At 42.4% G+C, this 12,734-nt stretch overlaps 1 protein-coding gene across 6 annotated transcripts in view; it reads right to left on the bottom strand.

The window, feature by feature from the left end:
- Positions 1 to 4,163: 4,163 nt before the first annotated feature.
- Positions 4,164 to 12,734, bottom strand: part of LOC132329648 (collagen alpha-1(XIII) chain-like) — a 66,685-nt gene continuing 58,114 nt past the window's right edge. For all 6 annotated transcript variants that reach the window (XM_059850889.1, XM_059850888.1, XM_059850887.1 and 3 more), the window contains one exon: positions 4,164 to 12,377. In XM_059850889.1, the coding sequence (XP_059706872.1) occupies positions 12,375 to 12,377 (3 nt within the window). In that variant the 3' untranslated portion in view covers positions 4,164 to 12,374. The remainder of the gene's footprint in view (positions 12,378 to 12,734) is intronic.

Raw genomic sequence — 12,734 nt, 5'->3', positions numbered from 1 at the left:
GCATCCCAAGTTTTTGAAAACATTCCCACTTTCTTAGAGTTTAACATCGAATAGTTGCTGTGTGATAAGAACACGAGCACATGGGAGGACTTTCAAGGAAAAAAAAAGTCTTTGTGTGAGGCAAACTTTCAACATTAGGAGAACTCCCTCTGTTTATAACAACATTTTTCTGTTTATAAACAACATTCTCCTGAAGGAAACAGGAGTGCTGGAGAAGTGCGAGAGAGGACATTGAAAATTTTCACAGTGTAACAGTTTTTAAGTCTGTCATAGATGTCTGAATTTTAATAACAATTTTTGTGCTGTTGTGATTTTTAATAGTCTCACACCATAAACTCATATTCTACTCTTTATTTCTCCAGTGGATACAGCCTATCCTTAACCTAAATATTAACAGCATTTACATGGATATTTTACGTTGCTTCAAATATTTCTGGAAGATTTGGGGTCACTTGATGACACAATAAAGAATTTTTGAGTAGAGCAGATCAAAGCAAGGCAACAGTGGATCAGTTACTGAGTGTGAATTGTTCTGCAGTAATAGCACCCTTGGAACAGCTGCTTTTTAGAGCAGGAAAGAGACTTCTGGTCACAGCACCTGTATATTCCAGCCATTTAGATGGAGCTGTGCAAGGAGGAACTGTTGCTAACCCTCATTTGTGCCATTTAGATGGAGCTGTGCAAGGAGGAACTGTTGCTAGCCCTCATTTATGCCATTTAGATGGAGCTGTGCAAGGAGGAACTGTTGCTAACCCTCATTTGTGCCATTTAGATGGAGCTGTGCAAGGAAGAACTGTTGCTAACCCTCATTTGTGCCATTTAGATGGAGCTGTGCAATGAAGAACTGTTGCTAACCCTCATTTGTGCCATTTAGATGGAGCTGTGCAATGAAGAACTGTTGCTAACCCTCATTTGTGCCATTTAGATGGAGCTGTGCAAGGAAGAACTGTTGCTAACCCTCATTTGTGCCATTTAGATGGAGCTGTGCAAGGAAGAACTGTTGCTAACCCTCATTTGTGCCATTTAGATGGAGCTGTGCAAGGAGGAACTGTTGCTAACCCTCATTTGTGCCCTGCTGGAGTCAAGCAGAGCTTTCCCCACTCAGCAGGAGCAGGGCCTGCCCTCTCTAGGTTGTGCAAAGACCATCTGCCTGTTGCCTTTCAAGCACAAATACAATCTGTTACTTTGCAAAATAAACAACACATCTATCTGATCATTTCTAGCCTGCTGCCTGCCTGACTCCCCAGCTAGGGGGGAAACAGCCTGTTTAAGGCACTCTCATTTTGGGGCAGAAGCTGTTACAGCTCAAACATTGCAATGAATATTTCATAGCCCCAGAACCCAGAGAAAGGGCTTTGCTCTTGCTGGGGCTGGCAGGCATTCAGGGCCATCCTGGCAGCACAGGAGTGCCAAGTACTCCAAAAGCTCCATTTCATGTGTGTATACAATGCAGGGAACTTGATCAAATCAGTGTAGGCACTGCCCTGACATTAGGATAACACAATGCAATCAAAGTTGATGTGTGTCTATACAATGGTCATAGTGAACAGCTGTAACAACCAAGTTCTGCAACTAATCTATATTTCTCTAATGAATGATTTTTCCCATTTTTTAGCCATTTTTAAACCCTTTCTCCACCTTTCATATTGCTTATGTGCTTGTTATGCCAGTAGATTGGGTACAATGGGCTAAAGAAGCCAGAAAACCTACTTCCTAACTTTCTGGAGAACTCTTTTAATAGTACTTTCTTAAATTAGACCATCCCACATATTTCAGAATTTAAAGTCTTTGTGTGTGTCAGATTCTGACACGTTGTTTAACGTGGGCTGATTAGCTGCAGTCACAGGTTAGCTAAAGTGTGTAAGCAAGGGGAAAGGTCTTTCTTCCCCAAACACCAACTGATTCTAAAAGTTAAATGTAGCTTATTAGCTCAGCAAAATATCAAAGATGTCTTTTCATCCTTTAAAAGGTTTGAATCCTTTGTAGTTATCTTAAATGCAGCTAAGATCATGTCTTAATTATTCCTTAGCCATATAAGTAAAAATACCAATTGAATGTTTAATCGCAATCAACATAACTTTTTTTTTTTTTTTTTTGTCTAATGGAGATTTACAAATATATCTCTCAGAATGAAGGAAAAAAAAATAAGGTAGCAAACCCCAGAAAATTACATTTTTTTCAGCTGAGGAATACATTGTAGGATCCCTCTCCACAACTCAGAAAGAGTAGCCAGAAGGGGAGAGAGAAAATTGTGGGAATCATGAGCATAGACTGACTTATCCAAGGAATTAGAACAGGTCAGGACTTCTAGCTAAGGAAACTGAGTGGTGGCTTGAGAAAGGACTGATGCTCTTGGCTTGGTGCTCTGGACCTCCCAAGGATTGCAGTTTTTTACATTAACTACTAAAATACCTATTTCAGTTGCTGAGTTTGAGGAAAGCCAGATGGATAAAACCATACATTTGTGAGTGATGCTTTTGGCCACAGATCAATGTGGTAACCAGGCACTGCCAAGCTAAAAGCCTCTATCCCTGTGAATTTCTTTAAGAAAACTACTTGCAGTAATGTGCATTTATTATAGCACAGCTTTTTGGTGCAGAAGTGACACATTCTTTGCCTGGGAGCTCCTGGGGTTTGGCATTTGCAGAACTCTGTTTGTCAGAGGAGCAAAGATAGAGCAATGTGTCATTGGACTGCTTGAGCACTGAGTCACTCAACTCCACATCCCTCCAGATCTGCACTGAACAGATCACACTTCCCACTTCTCACCTGCTGCAAAGGGATCTTAGATCTGATTGATAATTCCTGTGCTGATAAGGATGTCTGTCCCTTTGCTGTTACACCCTTTGGAGCAGTGACACACATGTCCTTTCTCCTCTGGTGACACAGACAAGCTCATTGTCTCCCTGGCTCAGGCCATTAAGCTCCAGGTTCTTTTCAGAGCAGCTTCACAGGTAAGGACAGCACAGCCCTGCTTGTTTGTCTGCTTTCATAATTGTTCCTGAGTTTGATTTAAAACAAAACAATTTACCTCATTAGCTATTTTTTCCTGCTAACTGCATAGCCCGAAAGGAAAAACAAAAAAAAATCTCAGCTGTGTCCAAGCCATCCTTTGGGTCTCAGCCTTTCGTTTGTCTGAGGCAGGACAGAGCAAGCCTCCAGAACATTTATTTATTGAGCAAGTGCAAGATTTCCCTGCTCTCCCAGGGCAGAGCAATACATATCCAGGAGCCATCACTTTATTAACAAGAGTGACCTTGAAGCCTTAAGGAAAGATAAAAACCAAACTTTTGAATACATACTCCATTCCCAGTTAGATCATCAAAACCTGTTTGCTTTCCTATATGACTTTATGCATGACTGTTAAACATCCACATTCTTGAGGATTTTGCCTCACTCCAAGCTCACTGTCTGTACCCAGAGTGAAGCACACTTTTGCTGTCTGGCCACTCAGAGCTAATGTCTCTTTATCACAACACTTTGATTCCAAGGAACCTCCACTGCATTGGTGGTTGGGCTCACACAGAAACACACCCAGGCATACAGGAGAGGGGAGGGGAGGGAAAGGGCTGTACCCCTAAGCTGAGGGAAGGGACAGAGGGATGGACACCTCCCCATTGTTCCAGTTTCAGAGGAAGACAGCACACAAAGCTGATAATTACAAGAATTTTAGCATGGGCTTAACTAGAGAGAGTTTGTCTCTCCCCTCTGTGCCCTTGCTCTCTCAGTTCCACAATTAGTGCGGGTTTGGGCCTTGTGGTTGATGAATTCCTGCTGTAAAAGCGAGCTGCTGTTTGTGCCATGGGAGGTTTCAGGCTTTCTCCTGTGCAGATTCTGCAGTGTTCAGTGCTAGGGCTCAGTGGATGTTGCTGCCTTTCCCTTACACAAGCACTAAGCAGGACTCTGTCCTCTCTCCAGACATCTAATTTTATAGTAATAACAGTCTTTTTGAGGTTTCTGTCCTTTTAAACCCACCGGGGTTTCTCTCCTAAATCCATTGACGTTTCCCACCACTTCCACAGTTCCCGGGCCTGACTGGCAAACAGCAGATGGCGTGGTTGCCTCAGCACAGGAACCTAAAACCCACCCCCACAGGGGACGTGAATTCACCTGTAAGTGAATTTATGGGCTGTGATTTGCATTTACAAAAGACACAAACCATGTGCAGGTAAACAGGCATTTTTATAAAAGGAAAAAAAGTATGTACATCGTAGGGAACAAATGCAGACTGTACTGGAATAGCTATCTATGTATGTATTTCATTTATAAATTAAAACAGAAACCTCACTAAAACATTGACACAAAGGAGTAAAGCTTCAACACAAGGCACAGGGAATTCATCAGATTCCTCTTGGAAAACAATGGGATGACACTTTAGGTACCATGTCATGTTTAACACTACAACCACCCCCCAGCCAGAGATATTTTTCATAACCTGCCTGTTTTTTTAGCCCACTTTTAGTTATCAAAAAACCCATTCTCCAAACAAACTTCCTCCTAAAATCTCACATATTTGTTCTCCTAATGTAGATAATTAATGTAAATACTGTCCTAAGGTAAGGTATTTAAAACAGTAATACACAGCTCTGCATAGCAGTTTTTATCACAATATAAACCAGCACCTCTGATAAAATCAGCACTGGCTTCTTTATCTGATGAGTGGGTACTCAGTGATTAAAGATAACATTCTCATTTTCTACCAGAAGACAGAAATGCTTTGAAGGTGCTATATTTAAGCAACACTTTACTTTTACAAAACTCAGCTTTATTTCCTACTGAGGAGTGGATTCAGGGGGTTCTTTAAGTGTATCTCTGGTTTCCAGGACAGGGATGGTTTCATTGAAATCACTGGATTAATTAATGGACTCAGGAAATGTGTAACAAACTCAGCTTTTGTTCTGACAAAAATTCCTAAGCTATTTTTCACTCATATAGATGGAAATAATTTACCTGAATCCCTTTCCTTGTACATGTTGAGTGCTTAGTCCTTTAGTGTCTTTTTAATCTTATATCACACTGAGAAAAGATTTGCTTAAAAACCTAATAGTGGAAAAAATATTTATAAATAAACACCAAATAATTACAATATCTCAATTCTGTTATGATCAGTAGAACTCCTTATGGCACAGCTGTCTCTGCTTTTGTAAAATATTGCTAGGAATGGTCAACATGGAATTCAGAATTCCCAGGATTAAAAACCAAACAAATCAGCACTATTGTATTAACAAGAAAAAAGTGAAAAAGAAAAGTCAAATGCTCATTTTGGCTGAAGAAGCTCCTACTGAGATTGAAAAGCTTGTGGGAAAGAACATCCCTTTGTTCTCTTCATTCTAGCAATTACTAGGCATGGAATTTTGTGGAAGTCCAAAAAATTCCAAGTAGCTAAACTATGTCCAAAGGAGTTGAAATAATGTCTTAGAAACAGCACAATGACAGTAAAAATTACTGGTAACACAAAAGTATACACAGCACATACATGAATCAATGTCAAATAACATTAGATATTCAATATACAGGCTGAAAATCTCAGTGTGAAAAAAAAAAGTGTACAAAATGTATTCAGATTTAAACATCTCAATCAATCAGTGTCTGTAAGAGAAACATAGAAACAATGCCCTGTCAAGTCTACTCACAATTCATCACTTTGCTACAGCTACAATAAATATTCTACATCCTATGCCATCAAAGGGTGAAAAAATCTCTCTTGTAAAACACAAGGAAACCAGATACAGAGTTGCTTCAGAAATCCTTCTCCTGCAGGTCCTTCTGTTTGTCTGGTGTTGGCTGATGAGCAGATCTTGGACACAAAGTGTCTCAGTACCAAAGAATTTGGTGCCCCAGTGCCACAAAGATGAGAAACGGGAGCAGTGCCAATGACACAAGCATTCCAGGTGTGGGACAGGCCAGCAGGGCCCTGTTTCCTGTAGCTCTGAGGACTCTGAATGCCAAGAGGAAATCAATGTGACTTTCTGGAGGAGTTGCCTGGATGAGGGATGGCAGAGCATCGAGAGAAACCCCACAGCCACTCACTGCAGCCACTGGTGATGCAAGTGTGGAGAGCCTGTGACAGGCACAGGCTGTCCCCATAAATCAGGAGCTGCCCTGCTCAGCCTCTGGAGCTCATTCTGCATCACTGCAGCCATGAGAATGGGGTGGGATCAGGCCATCCTTCCCTGCACCAGGGGATAATCTCAGCCCTTTTGGGGTGGAGGTGAACACAACAATGAATGCTCTGCCTCACTCTGCCCACCTTTGAACACAATGGTGAGTGAGAACAAGGAATAGCAGAGCCAAGGGAGTGGGAATGGCACAGGTCATCAATGAATGCTGAAGGACCAGGCTCGGAGAAGGAGTCTGCTCATAGTGGCCTGCACAGTCTTGCTGCTAAGTGTCTCCCTCTCTTTTTCACTGACATCACCCAGAAAAGGCTGTGGAATTCATGGAGCTAACGCTCTCCCTTTGGAAGGCTCAAAGAAAGGGTGAAGCTGCTCGGTCTGTGGCACTGCTGGTGGGGTGCAACATCAGGGTAAAAGCAAATCTTTGCAGGAGAGCAAAAGGGACGATTTACTGAAGCAACATGTTGAAACATTACTGTGAAAAAACAATGGAATTATCACAAAATGGAATTTCACACTCCCAGCAAACCCCCACTGGTGACAAGAGACTGACAAACAGCATACCATGGAAAGCAATAGTCTAAGTTGCACTCCACAAGCTCTACAATCAGTCCTCTCGTACCTGCCATTAGTATCTAACTTACTAAGCTTTTAAACAGCAGCTCAACAAACTCCTGTTTTGCAGGAAAAACAAAAGTTTAGCACGTTTTTTTCTTGAAAAAAAAAAAAAAACCAACCTGCAATATTCTAACTCCATTTAAAAAAAGAACAAACAAAATCGTAAGAAAGCTACAAAACTACACTGCCCTTGCTGCCTTTTAAACAGTAAAAGGTTTACAGTCAACTCTAAAATAAATCACAAACATCTACAACCTTAATTCATGTTTTGTCACCATGTTCTCATCAGACCAAAATGTTTACCAAAGCAGCCCTACAAGGAGGGAGGGAGGACAGCAGGAAGGGCAGATAACAACAGGGAGTGGAAAATGATCCAAACGTGACCAACAGAGATTTTCTGAAAACGCAGAAAAAGCAGTTATTTTGTCTGGATCAAAAACATCTGGAAGATATAGGGACAAAAGGAGGGGAAGGGAAGAAAAAAACCCCAAAGTGTAAAAGGGGAGACCTTCATCCAGCAAAGCATTTGCACATAGGCTCAGGGTGAAGCCCAGCCTAAAGCTAAGCTTGAGCCTGCATGTGCTGCTGGATTCAGAGGAGGGAAAACAACAGCAACAGACAGTAATACTTGAGCAGGTACCCTCCAAGAACTTGCCATCTTCAAATAAACGTCTTCCTAATTTATTTCTTCAGCTCTCTCTAGCCATGCCTGCTATTCCAGGCTGCAGAAGATTTTGCTGAAGAGGACACAGTGACTCTTGCCAGACTTCACTGCTTTCAGACAGACCACCGAAGGTGGGAAGAGACCATTTCCAAGCGGCTGGTCCCTAGCATAGCCCTTTGGATCTTTGTAAATGTAAATGAAGCATTGTGGAGGGAGCTTTTTGTCTGGGAGAGGTCACTGGCACCTGGTCCCTAGGTGTGGCCTTTGGGGATGTGTTTATCCCCACTAAAAACGCCTTTGCCGATAGAAAGCACCTTTTCACCACCGAACTTGGGGAGAAAAAAAAAAACAACAGGAATGTCCTTAGGACATTTTGGGTGAGGAACTTCTACGCACTTATTCCAAAAGCCCATTAAAAATATACTAAAAGAAAACACAAGAAAACAGAATAGAGCAAACAAGTTGCCCCAAAAATCATCAACAAAAAGTAAAAGCAACATTATCAAACTATATATATAATGGTTTTCATTAAAAAAGAAGGAAAAATGCACACCCTACCGCCTGCAGTTCTGGTCAGGTTCTCCCTCTACCCACCCCAAAAAAGTAAAAATTAAAAAAAAAAATACAAATAAAATAAATTAATGATTCCACCAGCCTGGTTCCAAGTGAAACAATTTCTTCCCCCACTACTCTATTTCCTGAACACCTCTGTTAGAAACCTCAATAAAAAAAATTGCAATTCTTCAGATGAACCTGAAAGTAGAACTTTTCCCCCAGTCTTTGCAAACCTGGACTTTTTTTAACCGTAGACTTTCTGTGCGTTGGAGAGAGGAGATGGGTGTCAGGTACACGAGTCCTTATCGAAAGATCAGAATGATTCTACTTGTGCTGACAAAGAGTGTTTGAATCTGGGATTGCTCCGGGTTAATGGGATCCCTTTGAGCTTGAAATCAGCACTTTCTCCCCAGCTGTAATGTGAATTACTTCGCACTTGGATATGTCTAATGACCGAGATAATATCATTCATTAGCTCTAATAACAATGGCCCTGGCTCACCCAAGTATTTCAATATGCAAATGGATCCTTTAGGCCAGCAGGGAATCGCTCCCTCAAAGTTAAATATGTGGTTTAGTTCTTGGGCAAACGGGTTCCCAGTGCACTCAGGAAAGTAGAAATGGTTTTTCATGTTCAAAAGATAGGTACTTATTCTAAATTTGGGGTTTTTAAAAATAAATTGCAAGAGCTGTGGTGGAAAGACACTTGAGCTTACATGCTAACCTTCAGCAGTGGGGGCTGAGTAAAGGATGCCAGGTTTGCATGGCAGCTGGCAGAAAGTATCCAGGATTGTATATTCTGTCCTTCAGGCTGGGAAATGTCCTCTGAACCTCAGCACTTTGCCAAATCTTTATTTCCCTTTAGTGAACACATTAAAACATGTAACAGTGGAATTGAACCTTTGTGATCCTTCTTTTCCATCTGGATGTACATCTGTGGAGATGTACCCACAAAAGGGCCTTAATGGGCCAGCAGAAAACATTTCTGGAGGGCTCCAGACAAAGTATATCCAGAGGGTGCAGTGCAGACCAAAGCACAAGTACAGGAAGCAAAGGAATTAGTGAAACCAGCCTTTTTCCACACTCCACATTTTTCTCTTCTGAAAACATATTTCATGCCTTCAGAATCCAGTATGGTTTAAAAAAAACCCAAACAAACCAATGACATTTCCTTAAAATTAAACGGGAGAAGAAAGTTTGTGATGAAAAGGTTAAAGATGGAATCCTCAATGATACAGGTGGAAGTCTGTCACCTGGTAACCAGAAATGGTAGCAAAAAGTGTTATCACATCCTCTCTGAGCAGCACTCTGAACTGAACACAGTCCTGGGGTTTCTCTGCTTTTCTAAAGAGAAATCTTCAAGAAGGGTTTCTTCCTTGGATCAAAGGATCCCCTCCCAGAAATATTGTCTATGTCTTGCACTCATTTATGTAGCTGCTGCTGGAAAACGAGCCTAATTCTTCATCTGAAGAGTCTGACCACAATAGTAGAGTGAAGTGAAAATGACCAAAGAAAAAGAATATAAATGGTGCCATTCTCAACCCCTGCCACTGGCCTCTGGGAGAAAACAGAAAGCAAAGCAGAAAGTGCTGGCACGCCGAGCTCCTGCAGGCCCAGCATCTGGGCACACATTCCTGGTGCACTGCTGAGGAACTCTTCCCAAGCTCCAGGGAGGGAACTTGCAAAACATCTCCAGCAAATCTTCAGGAAGGTCCTCCTCCTTTCCCTCTGCTGCCATTTCCCAAGCTTCTCCACCCTCAGACTCACTTTCTGGCTATCAGCCAAGGAGTTTGGCCCTTGAAGTGGCAGATAAAAGGTTTCATGTGAAAACAGACAGGCAGAATTGACAGGAACCCACAGCAACAGCAGCCTGGTTACAGGTTTTAGTAGGGACAGAGCCTGAAACAAATTGCCACACTCAGGTACAAGCCCAGCTGCCCTGCTTGGGTTTCTTTTGACATGTAAGGAGCTTAGGTTTGGGAAGAGCTGCAGGTCAGTGCAGCATCACTGATTTGAGCTCTCTTGTCTATCCCCAGGGGCTGATGAGATTGTATCTGTATTGGGGCTGTGGAGCAGCAATCCAAATTGGTTATCTGGTACTTCAATTAAAATCCCAGGCTATAATCCACCACAGCCACAGGGAACACTTATCACCATTTTTCCAACCCTTAAACGAGTGGGTACCCTGCACATTTTCCTGTAGTAGGAAAGTCTTTGCTGACCCAAGTCAGGTACTATCAAGAGTTCTGGCAATTTCACTTCAAGCTCCCTTACACCTCAAGCAAGAGCTTTCTCACAAATAGAGCAGTGAAAAAAGAGCCCAAGAAATAAAACAGGTACAGCATCACCTTGAGAGTCCTTAACCTTTCAGGAACTGTGTCAGGACAGGGTGGTAGATGTGCACTTGCTCTGCTCTTGGATCAGCTAAAAACAACCAACAACAATCCCATGCAGTGCAATCACAAAAAGCAGCTACATCAAAACCATGCTACACAGACCAAAGGGAACAGGAAGCATTGGCAGCTTCTCCTAGGGATCTCTGTATTCTTAAGGATTAAGAAGAGCCAGGATTTGTAGAAGGGACTGAAGCATTCAGACACCCTGCCTTCAAGATCAGAGCAGGAACTCACTGCTGCTGCTACAACCTTCCAAACCCAAAGCAGGAGGAATACACCCGGCTGGGACTTTGGAAACTGCTTTGACAGGTGTGCAATTAAAACACAATTGGACCATTAGCTGTTCCAATTAGCTCACCTTCACAGCTGCAAAGCCTTTTAACAGGGAGCTGGGACTTATATTAACGACATGTATTACTGAGAAAACCAGGGAGAATTCCTCAGTGCTCGGTGGTTCATTTTCTGTCTGTGCCGTTTCAGCTCCAGCACACCCAGCATCTCATGAAAACATCATGCATGGAAACGTTTCATCCCAAGGACAATGTTGGCATGAGAACAAATGGTTGTAAATACCATGAATTAGTTTAGGTCGAAAGTTGCAAGGAGTTTCCTAACTGTGAGGGCACTGGAGTCAGAACAGCCCGCAGGGCAGGGAGGGAAAGGACACAGGGCAGTGGAAAACTCCCTGGTTTTCAGATGAAATTCAATCCATTTCTGAGAGGGCGAGTGACACATGGATTGCAGCAGTCAGAGGCTGGCCTGGATCCTTGGGCAGTCCCCAGCAGGCCTTTCCCTGTGTACAAGGGAACTACATCCCTTACTCTGTCTCTTTATTATGACAGTGCTAAAAGGCTGCTTGGAATCATCTGGAAAATTACCTGATAATAGTTTGTGAACAGATGAACAGGTGAGTATAGGGAGCATCATGGTGGTGACCCCTTCCACTGGCACAGCTGTAGCCAGGAGGAGCCGAATTCCTGCTGGAGTGGCAGCATCATGCAAAGAGCAGGACTTGAGTGGATCAGTCTCACTAATAAATCACCACTTGTGCTTTTCCTTTGGGATCATTAAACACTGGCAGCTTCCCCTGAGACTCCTGCACTGCCTTTGCCCCCTGTGTGAAGGGCCAAGGCAAGTGGATGTGTTTAAGGGAACAGATTTAGGCTCCCACTTTTCCCCCACATCCTTAGGAAAGCACATTTATGCTCACTTCAGTCTGGTGGTGCTTTCCTCTCTGGGTAGTTTAGACTTGAGACATCAACAAAGGTAGGTCAGGAAGGATAACTAAGATGTGCATATGCAAATGAAAATGACACACTTCCAAATTTGCATGCGACCTTTGGTTAACATTTTAAAAAGCCACGTGGATTGATTTTACAAACATTTGTTAGGATATCAAGGTATGCTGTATCATGCTTAATTTTAAATAAGGCTTTAATTAAGCTGCTTGAAATCCTGCAATTTAGAAAGGGACGAGAATCTCTTGCCAACTAGGGCTCCTTGTCATGAGGGTTATTCCAGGTCATGGGAGGATAATTGTAAATCATGGTGTCTCTGCATTCCCAGTGCACAGGGACCACTAGGAGGTTTTTCAGCAACACTTTAATTCATCACAACAGAAGTGTTAATATTTCATTTTAATAAAAAATACATAATATTCTGAAATATTCTTGGATGATCCAGCTTGAAAAATGAAAATGACCTTTAAATCTATACAGGGCAGTTCCTTTGGGCACTTTAAATGCAATAATTTATTAAGTTCCTATATTCATCATGTGTGCACAAGTATCATGTAAATATTACAGCTGTACTGCATGACAACACAAGCATAATGCAGACATAGAACCATACAGAGAACTGACAAATGGGAAAAAAGGGAGATCTAGTATTTTCTGTACAAAAAAATATGCCACTTTTTGATAATTTGTAAAAATGCATAACTTTTGGCATTTCAGAGAAGAACACCGTATAAAAATAAATATTCTATGTACAGTAACACACACAGGTCAGTCCAGGGTTAGAACCATCACTGCAAAAGAAAACATAAACAAGTGTTAGTGACAGCTCACAGGGGAAGGACACTGTTAGGGAAGCTGGCTCGGGGCTCTCCAGGAGGAAAAGGAGCTGTGATGGATCTCAGCAGGGACCTTTCCATCTTTCCTGAAGGTGGGCCAGACCCTGGGGAGTGCAGGGAGCATCTGAGAGAACCCAGGTGGAAATCTCATCTTTGTGCAAGGATTCACTTTGGGGCAAGCAGCACAAAGGCCACAGGTACAGTTCTCTCCTTTGTAGCCCACAGAGCTGAACTGTGAGATTTAAATAAGGAGGAGTTTTGGTTGCCACTTTTCTGGGATACAGTCCTGGAAATCCCATCCATGCAGCCACA

The sequence above is a fragment of the Haemorhous mexicanus genome, chromosome 7 (genome assembly GCF_027477595.1).
Source record: "Haemorhous mexicanus isolate bHaeMex1 chromosome 7, bHaeMex1.pri, whole genome shotgun sequence".
Taxonomy (NCBI): Eukaryota; Metazoa; Chordata; class Aves; order Passeriformes; family Fringillidae; genus Haemorhous; species Haemorhous mexicanus.
The sequence above is the reverse complement of the archived record's forward strand: the minus strand, read 5'-3'. Positions and strand labels throughout refer to the sequence as shown.